We start from the raw sequence: 15,906 nt of genomic DNA on the forward strand, positions 1-15,906 counted from the left end.
TTATTTGATTTTGTTATTTTTGTGCTGCAGCCCCGTGGGCTGTATGGCAGGGGTAGGGCCACACAGAAAATTTCGAGTGCATGAAGGAAAATCCCGCACTCTGGGAAAATCCAATCGGGTCTGGTACAGCAGAAACTGAACTTAGGCTTTCATGTGGGTATGTGCGCCAGGCAGAAAATCGTCCAGATTTTAAGTAAAGGGTTTTTTTTTTTAGTGCTCTGAAAGCCAGATGCCAGTGCAGGCAGACTTGACCGATATTCCCAGGAAAATCTGGGTTTTTGTAGCCTGGAGCTTCCTGAGATTTGAGGAGGAGCCATGCCAGACGCTGGCTTGTGCTTCCAGTCGGAGAAGACAACAAAAATCGGCAATTCAAAAGCAAAGTAAAGGGGGGATAAGTTCTTTAAGGAAAAGCGGCACCTCGAGCGGAGCAGAGGAGGGCGGGAGGGGAGCGGGCTCACGCCGGCGGCGGGACGGGTGCTCGGCGGCTCGGAGCCGTGTGCTAGCCCCCGGCAGAAGGCCGGGAGGGCAGGCACCGGAGCCGCTCCCGGCCGGCCCCCTCCCTCCCTCTGTGCCAGCCCGCGGGGCGTGGGCGGCGCGGGGCGCGGCGGGGCCGGCGGGAGGGAGCGGGGCGAGCATGTGCATCCTCCCCGCCGCCCCTGCCTCCCTCCCGCCCGCCTCCCCTCCCTCGCCGCTGCCGCCGCGGGTGTCTGTCTGTGTGTGTGTGTGTCTGTGCGTGTGCCTCGGCTCCCTCGGCAGCCCGGCCTGACGCAGGCGGATCCACATCGCCCCTGCCAACAGCCCGGCTCCGGAGCGCCGTGCCGGGGGTCCGGCTGCGGCGGCGGCCCCGCGGGGCCGAGCCGAGCCCAGGGGCGCGGCGGGGGCCGGGGTGGCCCGAGCGCGGGGGGAAAGTTGCCCGGAGCGGCGAGGGGCGAGCGCGGCGGCAAGACCATGGGCACTTTGCGGGATTTACAGTACGCGCTGCAGGAGAAGATCGAGGAGCTGCGGCAGCGGGATGCGCTCATCGACGAGCTGGAGCTGGAGTTGGACCAGAAGGACGAACTGATCCAGAAGCTGCAAAACGAGCTGGACAAGTACCGCTCGGTGATCCGGCCCGCCACGCAGCAGGCGCAGCAGCAGAGCGCCGGCACCTTGCAGGGCGAGCAGAGGACCAAGCGCCAGGCGATTTCGGCCGAGCCCACCGCCTTCGACATCCAGGATCTCAGCCACGTCACCCTCCCCTTCTACCCCAAGAGCCCGCAGTAAGCAGGGGGTCGTCCCGCCGCTCGGTCACACCTCTCCCTCTCCATCCCGCTCCATCCCCGGCCTCACCGCCACCGCCGGGCAGGGACCGGAGCGGAGCCCAGAGCGCGGCATTCCCGCATCCTCCCCGGGTGGCCCCGCGGGGTGGGAAAGTTGCGAGCGCCGGGTTTGCGGGGGGGATGAGCGGCAGGAGCGAGCGCCGAGGTGCCGGCATAGGGAAACTCGGGCGTCCCCTGTCCCGGCTCCGCGGATACCCGGCCGCCCCATCCCGCCGGGGAACAGGGGCAGCGGGGGGCGCGGGGCGGATGCTGCTGCCGAAAGGCTGAACCGGGTCGTGTCGTGGCTTTAGGGGCTTTACCGCTGCGGGAGGGGGTGGGAGAAACCCGGGGGTCGCTCCGGGACCCCGCCGGGAGACATTCCCAGCAGGAGCCCGGCGGGATGGGGTGCCCGGCTCTCCGGGAGGGGACTGGTGTTTTGGGGAGGGGGTTTTGGCAGTAGCACGGGCTGGTTGCGGTGTCCCGGTGCGCTGGAGGGTGTGCGGGGGCTGGGAAAGTTGCGGGATCCTCAGGTGCGGGCGCGCAGGGGATGCGCTGCCCTGGTTTCACACCTGCCGCAGATTAGGGAAATTAGAGCGCCGTAATGGGGGAACGGAGCCCTCGCGGGAGCGGGATCGCTCTTTCGTGCTTAGTGCCTCTTCCTGGCCAATAATTCGCCGTGCCTTTGGTTCAGCGCTCCTCAAGGGATAGAAAAGGAGCAGGGAAGCGGCGATGAGCGGGTGCTCGCCCCGCCGGGCTCCATGTGCGGGTACAGGGCGCGACCTCCCCGTCGGTTGGCAAACCCTCCTCCCCTCCGCGGCCGGCATTTTCCTCTTGCAATTATGAYCGGGAGAGTGCTGGAGCATCCCTGGAGCCGTTCCAGTAGTGGGGTGCGTGTGGGCTCCGGAATGCGGGCAGGGGCACGGGACGGGGCAGGCGGYACGGGGATGGTGTCCGGGCGGGGGTGGCGGGGCTCAGGGACCTTGCCTGAGGTACAGGTACCCTGCCGAGGGTCGGGGACCGTGCCGGGGTACAGGGACCGTGCCGGGGTGTCCCCTCAGGGACCGTGCTGGGGCTCGCTGCTCTCCCCGCGCAGCCTCAGCCCTTTCCCGGCGCCATGGCGGGCCCCCGCCGTTTCTAGGCAACCGTTCGCCCTCAGGGCGGCCGCCATGGCGGGACCCCGGGCCGGGCCGGACCGTGCCGCGCGTCCCCCTCACGCCGCTTCCCGTTCCCGCTCCCTCCCGCCACACTGCCGTTCCCACATTCCCGTATTCCCGCCCCTCCGTTCCCACCGCCACAGATATTTTGCCCTTTTAAGGCGACTGGCCGCGCGTTCAAAAGGACGGCAGGGGACGAACGGCGGCGGCGCGAAAAATGCGTCCCCGCTGCCCCTCGAAAACGAAATAAAACACCCCAAAAAGTGCGCGCCGGCGTCTGGAGAAGGGGAGAGTGGTCTGTGGAATCCCTGGTGTGTTTGATAAATSCTCAGTGTGGGATAAGGCATGTGAAAAGCCAAACCCCAGCCACGCTGATTTCCTCGCCGGGGTCGCTGCCCCTCAGCGCCCCCGAAGTGCCAATGGAGCTCCCAGAGCCTCCGCCGTACCCTAGGAAACCTGGCAAAATTTTGGATTAACGTATTCCAGCTGGAATTTTAATCGCTCCTTGTGTAAATGCTGCTCAGTAGTCCAATGTGGGGTGTAATGCGTGCCACTCCTCTGAGGGAGTGTTCCATGTGGACCGTCCATGGCTAGTGCTCCTAATAATATTTACAATATTTAAATCAACTTGTGGCTGCAGGTGGGGCATTACAGGGGCTTGGAAGCAGCCTGGTATAGTGGAAYGTGTCCCTGCCCMTGRCAGAGGTTGGAAKGAGATAAGTTTTAAGGTCCCTTTCAACCCAAACTGGTTTGGGATTACAGGAGAAGATCTTTGTTAATGGTTTCAGGAGCGTAGGTGGCTCTGGGGAAGCGTTGAGTGCTCTGTGTCAGCCCTAAGAGTTTGATGGTTGACATAACACCTTGTGGTGGTGAGGATTAAGGTGGAGAGGACCTGGAAAAACCAAAATGTGCAGAGAAGGGTTGGCTTTTTTCCCTGTTCATGCTGAACCACTGAGGTTCTTGAGGGGGTGGTGCCCAACCTTTGGTTTTGTCAAGCCACCAGGAAGCTTTGCTCACTGCAAAGGCAGGTGGATGTGGCACTTGGTCATGGGTCAGTGGTGGCTTTGGCAGTGCTGGGAGAATGGCTGGACTCAATGATTTTAGGGGTGGTTTCCAACCAAAATGATTCTAAAGTGATGGTGGGTTTTTTTGTAGTTAGGTGGAATTATGTAGTGTCTGATGCCAGGCTGGACATTGGGGCTTGGTGCAGCCTGGGACAGTGGAAGGTCACCCTCCCTTGGCAGGGGTGKCACTGGAGGAACTTTTAAGATCCCTTCAAAACCAAACCACTCTATGATTCTATGAATGGCTTTCAAAGTGTGAAAGTAAATTTAATTGCCTCGTGTGGAAAAATACYATAAATCTTCAGGATCTTACACACAAGCCCACTCCCCTCCATTTAAGATGCATATGGTTAAATAAAACCACTTTTTCAGGGTGTGAGAGTTTTAGTTTCTGTTGCAGGGTTGGGCTCGTCTTGCCTCTGAAGTGTTTTTGAAAGTGAAACAGGACTTTTTGGGCTCATGTGAGAAGRTAAATCTGTGGAGGGACATGTCCAGCCAGTTTCTTCCACAGCAGAAAAAATGCCCTGACAAATCTTTTTCTCCTCTTCATCTTCCCAAATTGCTGCCCATGTTTGTTTTTCCACACCTCTGACCTCTGGCAGGATATATCCTGACTGCTGACAGCCTGTCAGCACGGAGAGAATACCGGGAGACCGAGTTTGTACCGACTGCCTTTACAATTAAAATTGTACAGAGCTGCCAAGCAAAGAGAAGCCTTTGTAACCAGCAGGCTGCAACTCTTCCCTTTCCCTGCCTCCCACTTGCCATGGGAAAATACCCAGGACTTTAATTTTAACAGGCTGCTTTGTTCAGAAATCGGCAACAGCTGTTTGCCTTTTTGGAAGGCTGTGTAATCAGCGTGTTTGCTTTTCCAGAAGGGAGAAAAAAAGAAATGTAGAAGTAGAATGTAAAACAAAGCACAGAGCTCGTGAGTGTGAAGGGCCTGATCTCTCAGCTGMGGTGGTACAAGCACTGTTGTTAACAGAGACAGCAGCAAAGCGCTGTGTTATCTGTGAGAAATGTCGAGTAAAATGAAAAATAACTGGGTTTGGGGAGTTAACAGACTTTTGGGGAATCTGCCAGAATCCCAGAGACTTCTTTGTGAGAGGAGGAGCAGTCTGTGAGTTGTGTTTAAGAGGTCTGGTTTAAGAAATATAAAATACTTGGTTGCGTAGCCTTAGGGGAGAGTACAACACCCATACAAGAGATTTAACAGAATCCCTGCAACGGCCAGATTGGTTCTTTGAAGGCRAATGCGCACATCCTCTGTGGGCTAGAGGCATATTTTAACTGATYATAATAGTTGTAAACGCCCAGAAATGCTTGAAAAGCACTTTCATTTAGGGTGTTGGCATGTAGTGGTCTTTTGGTGTTTATCAATGCTGCACCATCCAGGAGCCATTCATCTAAAACCCCCCCAAACAACCCAAACCTCTCTTACCTCAACCCCCATGCTCTCCTCTTCCTAAAATAATTTGGAGGCTGGTTGGTATGTGATGAAACCACTGGGAGCTGGTGGTTGGAATGATGGGGGCAGGAACTGAGGCACCCTCCTGTGGGGATGGTTTCCTGGAATGTGGGGCAGGAGCTGGGATGGTGGTGGCCTCTTGAGCCCTGTTGCTTTCTGGTGAAACACCTTGCCCCGAGCAATCAGCAGAGATGGATGTGGTGGTGCAACCTTCATTTCTTTCTGGTGTCAGTCTACTCAGATGTGTCCAGTGAGTGATTAATTGRAACGCATTCATCATTTGTTTGGAGAGCTGTTAAACACCGCCGTTGCTTTTATGTGCTCCGATGTTGAATCCGTCTGAACGGAGTTAAAGCTGATGCTTGATGGAAGAAAATCCATTAATGTCAGTGAGGTTTTTCGATGCACTTTTAGGGGTCAGGATTTGGGGTCAGGATTTTATTGCCATGTGTTGAGTGGTGCTGGTGCTGCGCAGGGCTGAGATGCTGCTGTGAGGGATGCTGCTCTCCCTGACGGAGCTGTGAGCACAGCGAAGGGCAGCGCTGGAGCGAGGCAGTCGAGCGTGATTTCCCTGTGTTTTGACAGGTCTGGCTCGGCAGYGGCGGTGGTGATGGGGCTCCCCTCTGTGCACTCGTTTGACTCACGCTCCGAGCTGCTTTAATGCCTCGGCAAGTGACAACGGGACATTGTGACAGCTCAGCTCCTTGTGTAATACAGAACAGCCCGCTGAGGTTTGGGTTACTCGCAGTAGTAAAGGACGGCTCTGTGCTGTTCGGTGGTTTTGCAGAGAACTACGATTTTCCTCTTTCAAAGCAGCGTTYTGGGTCCTCTCTCAACACACTTGTTCAGGCAGGTGATGCTGATGCTGAGTGTGAACTCCGGAGGGCTTTGACTCAAAGGAAGTAAAGAACAATCCTCCCAACAAAGCTATTAAAGCCACACAGTTGTTGTGTCATTTTCTGTATGGTTCTTGCTCAGATGAATTTAATTGCAAGATAAAACATTGCTGCAGTGTCAGTTACTCTTAGTTCTGTTCAACGAGGAACACAGACTTCCCTGCTGCTTTTGGRTATTAATTTTAGCAGTGTGGTGTCAGTAAACTGTGTTTTAAAGCAAAGTATTTCTGTTCTGAAACTACAGTGACATTTTCATGGTGGTTATATGCAAAACAACKCTATTCAGCAAGTTCAGTAGCTTTGAGCACACTAACAGCTGGTAATTAACATAGAAACTCTTTTAAAAAATTGTAGCGCAGCTCCATAATTCCATTTTCTGCAGAATTAACTTTTTTTCTTTTATCTCTACTACTGGAATAATTACCTGTACTCCTCTGAGCTGTATTACATTAATCCTTACCTGTATGAATGCTGGAGGTGGAGAGTTTTAAAGTGCTTCAACACAAAATGAGGTCCCCAGGCCATGGACACAAATTCCTTCTCACCAGGCTCKGTGAGAGCATTCCTGAGCTTCAGCATCCTGTGTTCCTAAACACAGGATGTGTCTTGACATGTCTGAAATTATTATTATTAATAATATTAWTAATAATAATAATTTAARAGMCAGATTAGAGTGCTGAAGCGCAGTGGGAATGGATGGAGTAGCACAGAGTTTAGCCCAGCCAGCTGCCTCTGGAAGGAGAGAGGACTCTGTGAATCCTGGATTTGCTGAGCACCACATGGAAAATGGGAATCAAGGGGAAAATTTGTTTCTTTAGGGAGTTAAAAAGCTGTCTTGGGTTGAGAGTGTTRTCATAAAATCAACCCAAGACATTAGCATATAGCGACTTGATATATATCAGTTTTTYTGGTTAACCTGCTTGGGATAGATTCCATAGGATGTTGAGCATTACTGAAAACAAGCCTCATCCTGAGGCAAGGGGGCCTGGAAAGCTGAGCTGGGGGTGGGTTAAATGCCACTCATTGCCATCAGTGACAATCCTTGCTGCTTGTGCTACTGGCCTTTGCTCTTGGCTTTTTACAGGGCCAAAGTCCTTGCATATGCATCAGGATGAAGAGTAAATATTTCTGTAAATGTTTTTCATCTGCTGCTTTGCCATTTCTAGAGGGTACATGCAGRCAGAGGAGTCCCTGACATTCACGTTTTGTTTTGAAGGGAGAACAGGAAAAAACAAAAGTATTTGTTGCGACAGTGGTGCCTAAACCATGAAAATAATTCCTTTCTTCTCTCAGCCTCCACAGAAAGTGGTTTGGTATAAGTGTGCAATCACTCGGGTATGCTCTGTGTATCCTGACATCCTGAGCGCCTGGAATTGCATCCAGGTGGTTTGGAAATGGTGYTAAAGCCCCTGCCTGGCAGGGTTTGTGTCAAGGGAAGCTCCAGCACAGCGTGCTCAGAGCAGGAGCACAGGACTGGCGTTTTGCAAGGCTCTTGCAGCCACTGGTTTCCTTGGAAACCAGAGCCTGAGCAGGGAGAGCCAAACTTCAACACCCGTGACTGCTTTTAAACTAAAAAAATGGGCTGTCAGACTTCCAGAAGTCTGGGGTCTTTGGGYTGTATTTGAGATTTGTTCATTAGGAGCTAACTTGAAGTAGARTATCACTGAAAAAAAGCCCCTTGTCAGGTTGCAACACTTCCTGCCTGAAGCGGTGCTTCTYTTCCCCAAATTCCCCTCTTTGGTTTGGTTTGTGGCGTATTTWTTGGAGGTATTTCCTGTCAAACACCCCAGCTGTGTCAGGGAAGCTGTGCAGGATCTCTGTCACTGGGGCCTGACAAGGATTTGGAAACTGCCCAGCCCAGGCCAGCTCATTTTGTCTTATTTAAKGTTCTGTGAGGTGGTGCTGKCTGTGGGTGATGTGAATAAAGAGGAGAAATCATAACAGAGCTGCCTGGGTTGATGGAAAATTGAACTGGAGTCTTGTAAACGTGCACACAGTTTGTGTTGAATGTGAAGAAAAATATGTATATATAATGACATATATATGCACGTATGTATTTAGCACATGTAGGGGAGTATAACATTCATGAAAATCCACTTTCATTAGAAGGGAGAACAATCAGGTTTTAACACCTGTGGAGTAGAGGGAATTTTTTGAAGAACCAGCAGGACTGTGGGAGCACAACRTGGTCTAGTGGAAGGTGTCATTGCCCATGAAGGAGGTGATTTTAAAGCTCCCTTCAAATCCCAGTGTGGAAATGCAGTTGATTTCTGTCACCACCACAGAGTATCATTGAGATTCAGGAGGCAAGGAGTAAATAACCTGGATGTGATGKAAATGGAGAGCCCCAGTTCCCTGCCCCCAGTGAGGGGGGCCCTGGGATGTGTCAGTGCTTGTTAAGGTTTAAACTGCCCATTTGATGTCATTTGTGTGCGGCGGCTGAAGGGAATTCATTACTGCTCTCGGAGTCCGCGGGCTAAATGAGGAAAATAATGTTCTTGGTGGGTGATATTTCTGGTGAAGAGAGGAAATCAATGCCCTGTGACTGCCAGCAGCACATCAGGGCAGTGGCCAAGCACTTCAGGAAGGTTAGATAAAGCGAATGTGATGCAAATTGTGCCACTCAGCCTGGAAATGATACCTTGCTTCAGCTGTACTGATGCTTTCAAAATCAGGACYGTAAAACTCCCGAGAAATTCCTTTAGGTGACACGGAGGATCAGGCATCCTGTAAATACAGGTAGCTTCCACCTCTTTGTCTTGAAATTGCAGTATTGTTGAAGTTAGTAAAAATCTGCAGGGAGCTGTGAGAGGTTTCAGGGTGGACATGGTCAGCTGGAAGAGATGAACATCCTTTAGCAGCTCCTGTGTTTGGTGGTGTGGAGCACCAACCTCTTCTCCCTTTGCTTTTGAGCCCTGGGTTACCACCCTGGGTGTCTTGTTCCTGCTCTTCCTTCTGCCTGAGATTTTTCTCTCTTCCCATGGATGCTGCTTATTCTCTTCCCTCACAACCCCAAAGCTCTTCCTTCTACACAGCTGTTCCATCCAGCAGGGTCCAGACTGTACATCTCCCTAAAAGATCACCTTTTTTCCTGGGTACATCCGGAGGCGGAGAATCCCCAGGGACTGGAGCACAAAATACCTCAGGAGGCTGGATTTTCTACCTCATCTTTTCTGGTGTGCCTTCAGGCTTTYTCTGCTCCTCACCCTGCCCCACCAGGGAGCAGGCAGGGGATTGGGGAGGGAACAGCCGAGACAGCTGATCCCATCTGCCTAAGTAATGTCCCAACCCATATGGAGTCATGATCAGCATGTGGAGCTGAGGGAAGGAGRAGAGATAAATGCTATTACTCCAAATATTTCCTGTATCTTCTCAAGTCACTGCTGTACAGGATGGAGCCCTGCTTTCCCAGGAATATCTGAATACCCACCTGACTGTGGAAAACATGGAATGWATTCCTTGTGGCTTTTGATATACCTGTTGAACTGCCTTTATATCAGGGAGCTTTTCCCTTTCACCCTTCTGATTGTCCCTCCATCCCAGCTATGAGTGGGGGATGGTGGTGGTGGGGTCACACCTCCAGCAGGAACATCTCAAATTGTCTGTATCACCAAAGGGATTGCACCCCAGGGATAGGTTTCTGCTGGAGCAGGAACCCCTTGGAAAATCTGTGGCTGTGCAAGAGGCTGTGGTTGGGCTCATGGAAGAGTGGGTTCATTCCTGAAGGGGCTGTGGCTGTGGGTAAGGCAATGCCGGAGCAGCTTCCTTCCTAGAGGGACTGTGGCTCCTGGAAAAGGCCATGCTGGAATAGGAGCACCTCAGAGTGAGTGTGGCTGTGGATAAACACACCACAGAAGGGAAATCCCTGGAGACACTGGCTTGTGGATAAGGCTCCAGCTGGAGCAAGAACATCCCTAAGGGACTGGGATTGTAGGGGTGCGGGAAAATTGTGAAATTTCACAGTCTGATCCAAAGGGACCGGGGTGGAGAGAATCATGGATTCACCTCTAAGTTGTACCTCAGAGTTACACCTGAATTCCAGTCCTGCCCGTGGATCAAACAGGCCTCCCTGGTGGGGAGCATTCAGACAAACAGTGGGATAAATCCACCAGAGACGTGGGAGTGTGCGTGTGCCTTCACACACAGCTGGTGTGTGATCCCTGGACAGGGCTGTGCATCCAGACTCGGCAGATATTTAAGAACTGAGCAGGGTGTGTGTGTGTAACACCTCTTGTGTCTGCTTATGCCTCCCTGCACATTGAAATCCTGTCCATACAGCARTGGCACAGAGGGGGAACATGCCCTGCTCATCAGATCAGTGATTGCTTTCTGCTCTCCCGGTRGGAGCCCAGCTCTGCCAGTCACAGGGCAGGGACAAGTGTGGCGAGGGAAGGCTTCTCCCCTTCTCTCCATTAGAGCTGTGCCCAGCCATGGGTGGGATGGGATACTGGGATAATGAGCACTCCAGGAGAGCCCCCGGTGTTCCCTGACCTTCCCTTGTCTGAGGGGCACAGCTGGGAGGAACCCAGAGCCTCTGGAAGTTGTGCCAAATTATCCCTTCCCTCTTAAATCCCCAATTTTTTCCCTTTGCACTTTATGCAAGGATGAGTGTTAACGTTATCTGGGTAGGCAAAGTGGCTCCAAAAGGGAGATCATCAGTCAAATCTCAGCTTTTTGGGTTTGTGCCGTGACTCTTGTGCAGGCAAAACAGGTGTTAGGAGGTTTTCTGAATTGTTTTTTAATTTAAAAGCCAAAAATAACTCAAATAGGAAACCACTAGTGTGGTGCTAAGAGCATCACTTGGCATGTATAAATCCAGGTTAAGAATTATCCCAGTATTTGTGGGTACCAATGGAAAAGGAAAATGGGGAGTGAGGCTGCCCCWTCAGCGTGGTGAGGCCAAACACAAGGGAGAGCTGCTGGAAATGGGGCAGAGCCAGGGACATGGGTCCATGTCACTCTCATGCCACCTCTGGGGCACAGTGGCTCTTCACCCTCTCCTTGTTCTGACTGGAAATTCCATGTGTGAGCTATAAGGGACCTTTTGAATTTCAGGTTTACTCTATTTCCACTTGTTTTTTCAATGTTTAACACCACAAAAGGTTCTTGCTCCAGTCTGTGATGGACGAATGCTTTAAGCTGGAGTCACGTTGTTTGTTTAAGCTTGCTGGGCACAAAAATCTTGGTTGCAGGGCTCTGAAGAAGGCTCCTGCTTAATAAATACAGCTGAGCAATATTTAGAGCTTTGTGGCAGAGTTGTTAAATTGATGGAAAATGCATGAATATGTAACAAACAACAGGTAAAGCTTAGTGAGCCTGTGCTGGCAGGGGGCAGGATCTGCAGGGGGACTTGGGACAGCTGCCTTGGGCACTGGAGCAAAGCAGAAGCTCAGGTGAACTGTGCAAAATGTGGATGTTTGTGTAATGTACCCAGAATGGGATCTTCACAGGGATTTGGAGTTCTCATCTAGGCTGAAGGAGCCTGCGGAGGCTCAGGTGCTTCCTGGGAAGCCTTCAGCTCCATTACCTCTCCTGATTTCCTTGGTCAGCAGCTGAAATGTTTTGTGGTTTAGCTCATACTGAAGAAATGATATGTCATGGGGAGATAATATTCCATGCTTATTCTGAGCTTCTTAATGGAATTTTTATCAGTTCCACCAAAGAACAGGATGCACAAAAAAGCTGCCTGGCTGCCAGGCTGYTGCTCTGTGGCTCCTTTAGAGCTGCCTTGGCTCTCTCCATGGGACTGCTCAGTGAAATGATGAGAGGGCTCATCCCACCCCAAGTCCCAGGTGTCTGCAGCCATCAGGTGACATCAGTCCCTGGAGCACTGAGGGATGGGCAGGGCAGGACTGCGGGGTGCAGACCCTGAGCATCCCTCGCTGATGCTTCAGACCCAGCGCTGGCACATCTCTCACTGCTGAACAGTTGGGTTTTCCCCCTTCCATCAATCTGCTCRTTTTAAACCTTCCTTGTGCTCAGTGTTTCCAGAAGACCTAAAAGCTGGTTTTTAAAATCTTTTTGGGTTGGGGATCCTGGGATGGCTCAGCCACAACCACTCAGTGCCCTGACACCATTTTCTCTGGGGTTGCTTTGTCTCCTCAGGAGCACTTTTCTGCCCGACAAACATTGAGGATAAAAGGCAGCCACCTCAGCAAGTTCTTGTGAGAGCACTGCAGAAGAATTGTGCATGGGTATCTTGGTGTTTTGGGGGTTCTTTTTAGACTCAAAATCTCTCCTTCTGCCCATGGCCTGGGCTTTTAAAAACAATATTTGTTGTGCAGGGAGGGCTTTTGAAAAGTTACTTCAATTGTCTCTTTATGGACTCATCTGAAGGGTAAATAAGATGCTGCAGTGACAGGGATCTGCCTGTGTGGTAAAACTTCAGGCAAGGTTATATTTAAGAGATTCTGAAAAAAAAAAAAAGAATCAGTCATGGATCATTTAACACATCTCCTGGGTAGGAAGGCTAGGAGAGGTGTGGGTTCAGCCTGGAAAAGAAGGCTCTGGATGGACCTTAGAGCCCCTTCTGGTGCCTCAAGAAACTCCAAAAGAGCTGGAGAGGGACTGGGGACAAGGGAAGGAGTCATAAGAAAAGGGGAATGGCCTTGAGCCAGTGGGGGTGGGTTTGGATTGGAAATTATGAATAAATAATTWWAAAAAGGTKAAGCCCTGGCACAGGGTGCCCASATAAGCTGTGTCCGAGGCCAAGTTGGACATTGGGGCTTGGAGCCACCTGGGAYAGTGGGAGGTGTCCCTGTCATGGCAGRGGTGGCACTGGATGGACTTTGAGGTCCCTTCCAACCCAAACCAGTCTGGGATTCTGGGATTCTATTCTAATTTTCATCATGATAAAAGCTTTCCTCTACATGCTACAGGTGTCCAGGTGTGCAGTCCTATTACCCAAAAAAAGTAACAAAAAGGCAACCCCATCCTCCTAAAATACTCTGAAGGGTTGTAATGCTTTTTAAACAAGAATCTCAAAATGCCCACTCTTCTTTTTGGTTACTGCCCATGAAGGCTTTTCTGAGCAGCAGCTTCTACTCTGAGTGCAGCCGGCTGAGAAACCTCCCCTTTGGCAGCAGCTGGGTTGAGTGGAAGGAAAGAATTAATTAACCTGGTGTGGAATGAGAGAACTTAATGAACTTGGTGTGGAATGAAATAATTAATCAGCCTGTGGTCAGCTTGGGAGAGCAGCCACCTGATGAGTCCTGTTGGATTATCAGGGCCTTGGTTGCCAGCCAGGTGTGGCTGAGCCCAGCTCCTTTGCGTAAGGCTGAGGTCAAAAGCTCCTCCTTTCTGCCGAGGCTTTAGCAGAAAACTGAATTTTCATACCCAAGACTCAGGAGAGTGGTCATGGGCACGTGGTGGCAGAAATTTCTGCCAGGAAACAAAAGCCAATTCCTGCTGGGAGAATGTGATCAGAGGGTGATGCTGCAGCTGGCTCCCTGCAGCCGGCTCCCTGCAGCCTCTGCACGCAGACAAAATAGCAGGGTAGTAGGGAGAAAATGTTTGCTGAGTTAACTGGGCTATATTTAGGTGCCAAATAGATTTCTGCGTTTGACCCTCCCCCTCACACCCTCRGAAATGCTTTTTGGGCTGTCTGCAAATGTCTGGGCTGGTGGTGGCTTCTGCTTCCTTTGAGAGGAGTGACTGGGAGGGGAGGGACATCAGTCCCAGCTGAGCAGGGAAGGGTGAGTGCCGGGTACAATCCCTGTGTCCAGCTTTGTCCCCTCTCCTCAGTTCTTCCCCAGTGCTGTTCCCCCCAGCCTGGCTGAGGTACCAAACCCTAAAGCCCCCAAACTCCCCCATGGGGACCCTCAGGAATCTCAGGGGGTTTAACCAGGCCATGTGCTGATGCTGCCCCTGGGTCAGGGCAACCCCTGGGATCAGTCCAGGCTGGGGATGAGCAGCTGGAGCAGCCCTGGGAGAAGGAGCTGGGGGTGCTGTGGGTGGGAGCTGAGACCCAGAACCCCCCGTGCCCTGGGCTGAGCCCCCAGCGTGGGCAGCAGGGGAGGGGGTTCTGTCCCTGTGCTCAGGTGAGACCCCACTGCAGAGCTGCCCCTGTACCCAGCACAGGAGGGACCTGGAGCTGCTGGAGAGAGCCCAGAGGAGGCTCCAGGATGGTCAGAGGGATGGAGSAGCTCTGCTGGGAGGGAAGGCTGGGAGAGCTGGGATTGTTCAGCCTGGACAGGAGAAGCTCTGGGGTGACCTCACTGTGGCTTTGCGGGACCTGAAGGGGCTGACAGGAAAGATGGAGAGAGACTGGGACAAGGGATGGAGGGACAGGACACAGGGAATGGGGTCACACTGCCAGAGGGCAGGGCCAGATGGGATATTGGGAAGGAATTGTTCCCTGGGAGGGTGGGCAGGCCCTGGCACAGGGTGCCCAGAGAAGCTKTGGCTGCCCCTGGATCCCTGGCAGTGCCCAAGGCCAGGCTGGACATTGGGGCTGGGAGCAGCCTGGGACARTGGGAGGTGTCCCTGCCATGGCAGGGGTGGGATGGGATGAGCTTTAAGGTCCCTTCCAAGCCAAACCATTCTGGAATTCTGTGACCACTGTGGCCTTTTGATCCATATAAGAAGTAGGAACTGAAAAATCAGCATCTTCCGTTCCTTCCCTTCCTGCTGCATTTTGCATCCCATTTCCCCTTGCAGCARCCTCTTTTCCTGGTGCTGCTGTTGCTCCTGATTGTACAATGAGCCCTTTGTTTGTGTGTGCATAAATTTGACTTTTTTAAAGGAAGCAGCTCCTGTAATCGCCTTGCCAGAGCAGCTTAGGAGAGGGAGTGTGCAGATCACAACACTCCTCTGCTGCCTTTGACAGCGAGGATTCATCAGCCTGCTCAGAGTGCTGCTCGCAGCCTCAGGGTTGGCCAGAGAGCAGTGGGAAGTTCATTTATTCCTTTACTTTCTCCTCTTCAGAGATCCTTGTGCTGTTTTTGTGGTTTTGCCCCCCATKTTTCAGCAGGCTGGGGAGTTTGGGGTCCATTGTAGCGGAGGAGAGAATTGTGGTCAGCACACGGTTTTCTCTGCCCATCGCTACAGGCTTTGATCTGCCTGGCTTTCAGTGCTGATGAGTTTTTCTGTCCCAAAGAAGGCCTGAACTGTAATTGCTTCATAAGCACTTGCTGATTAGAAATTACCTTTCATTCCTGATTAAATAGCAAATTACATAAGGCACGGTTTTTAACAAAAACAGGACACTTAAAATTCCAACGTTCTCATTGAAGGGACATTGATTTTTCACGGGCAGAAAAGCTTTCCCCAAATTTCCACCTAAGGAACAAATGTTAATGCAGACACAGGTTAATGACAGGTTTTATTTAAGGCTTTCTTTTCCTGTTAACCTGGGAGTGACTCACACAGCAATCTTCAATATTGCGTTTATGTCTGTTAGAGGTGTGCTAATGATGTGAGGAGTTTTGAATAGTTAAAGTTCAGGTTAGAAACTTATGGAGGGTTTTTTTTTTTTTTTTTTTTTTTTTTTTGTTAATCTAAAAGCTTTGTGGAGCCCAGCTTGATTGTTGGAGGGTAGAGCTGGTCACTTTGGGTTTCTGCTGCTGAGCTTCCAGCTGGGAGTGCTGGCATTATCTGCCTAGAAAAATGCAGTTAAGAGTACCTGAGAGGAGTAATTACGCTTGGCACTTCTTTGTCCCACCTTTACAGACTTCTCTGAGCTGCTCTGGGGGAGAATATGATGATCAAACTCAGGAACTCCCTTGCTCAGCTCAGTTTTTGCTCGTTCCTGTGTTCTTTGAGGTTGGCTCGGTGGCACAGACCAGCCCTCAGCTCTCAGCACCCACCAGCCCATGGTGGAGATCATCAAAYACAAAATGCCACTGAGAATTCGGGTTTCTGTGCAGGTTCAGCTGGGGAATATCTCCTGTGTTGTAGTTTCAGTGCCAGCACAGTGTGTAACTGTGAGTGTTGTCAGTGGGGTGTGTTTAGAGGGGATTTCAGTGTTTGCTCTTTGGTTTGCTGGGTTCCTCCATAACCCTGCATGGGCTTTGTGCAGCAGCTCCA

The 15,906-nt window shown here is 51.7% G+C and overlaps 1 protein-coding gene across 1 annotated transcript in view; it reads left to right on the forward strand.

The window, feature by feature from the left end:
• Positions 1-667: 667 nt before the first annotated feature.
• PRKG1 (protein kinase cGMP-dependent 1) overlaps positions 668-15,906 on the forward strand; it is a gene marked incomplete at its 3' end in the record, with an annotated part of 32,709 nt that continues 17,470 nt past the window's right edge. The window contains exon 1 of the mRNA XM_057385708.1: positions 668-1,259. Within this exon, the coding sequence (XP_057241691.1) occupies positions 949-1,259 (311 nt within the window). The remainder of the gene's footprint in view (positions 1,260-15,906) is intronic.

Source organism: Malurus melanocephalus, unplaced genomic scaffold (genome assembly GCF_030028575.1).
Source record: "Malurus melanocephalus ecotype Western Australia unplaced genomic scaffold, MMel_1.1 scaffold_857, whole genome shotgun sequence".
Taxonomy (NCBI): Eukaryota; Metazoa; Chordata; class Aves; order Passeriformes; family Maluridae; genus Malurus; species Malurus melanocephalus.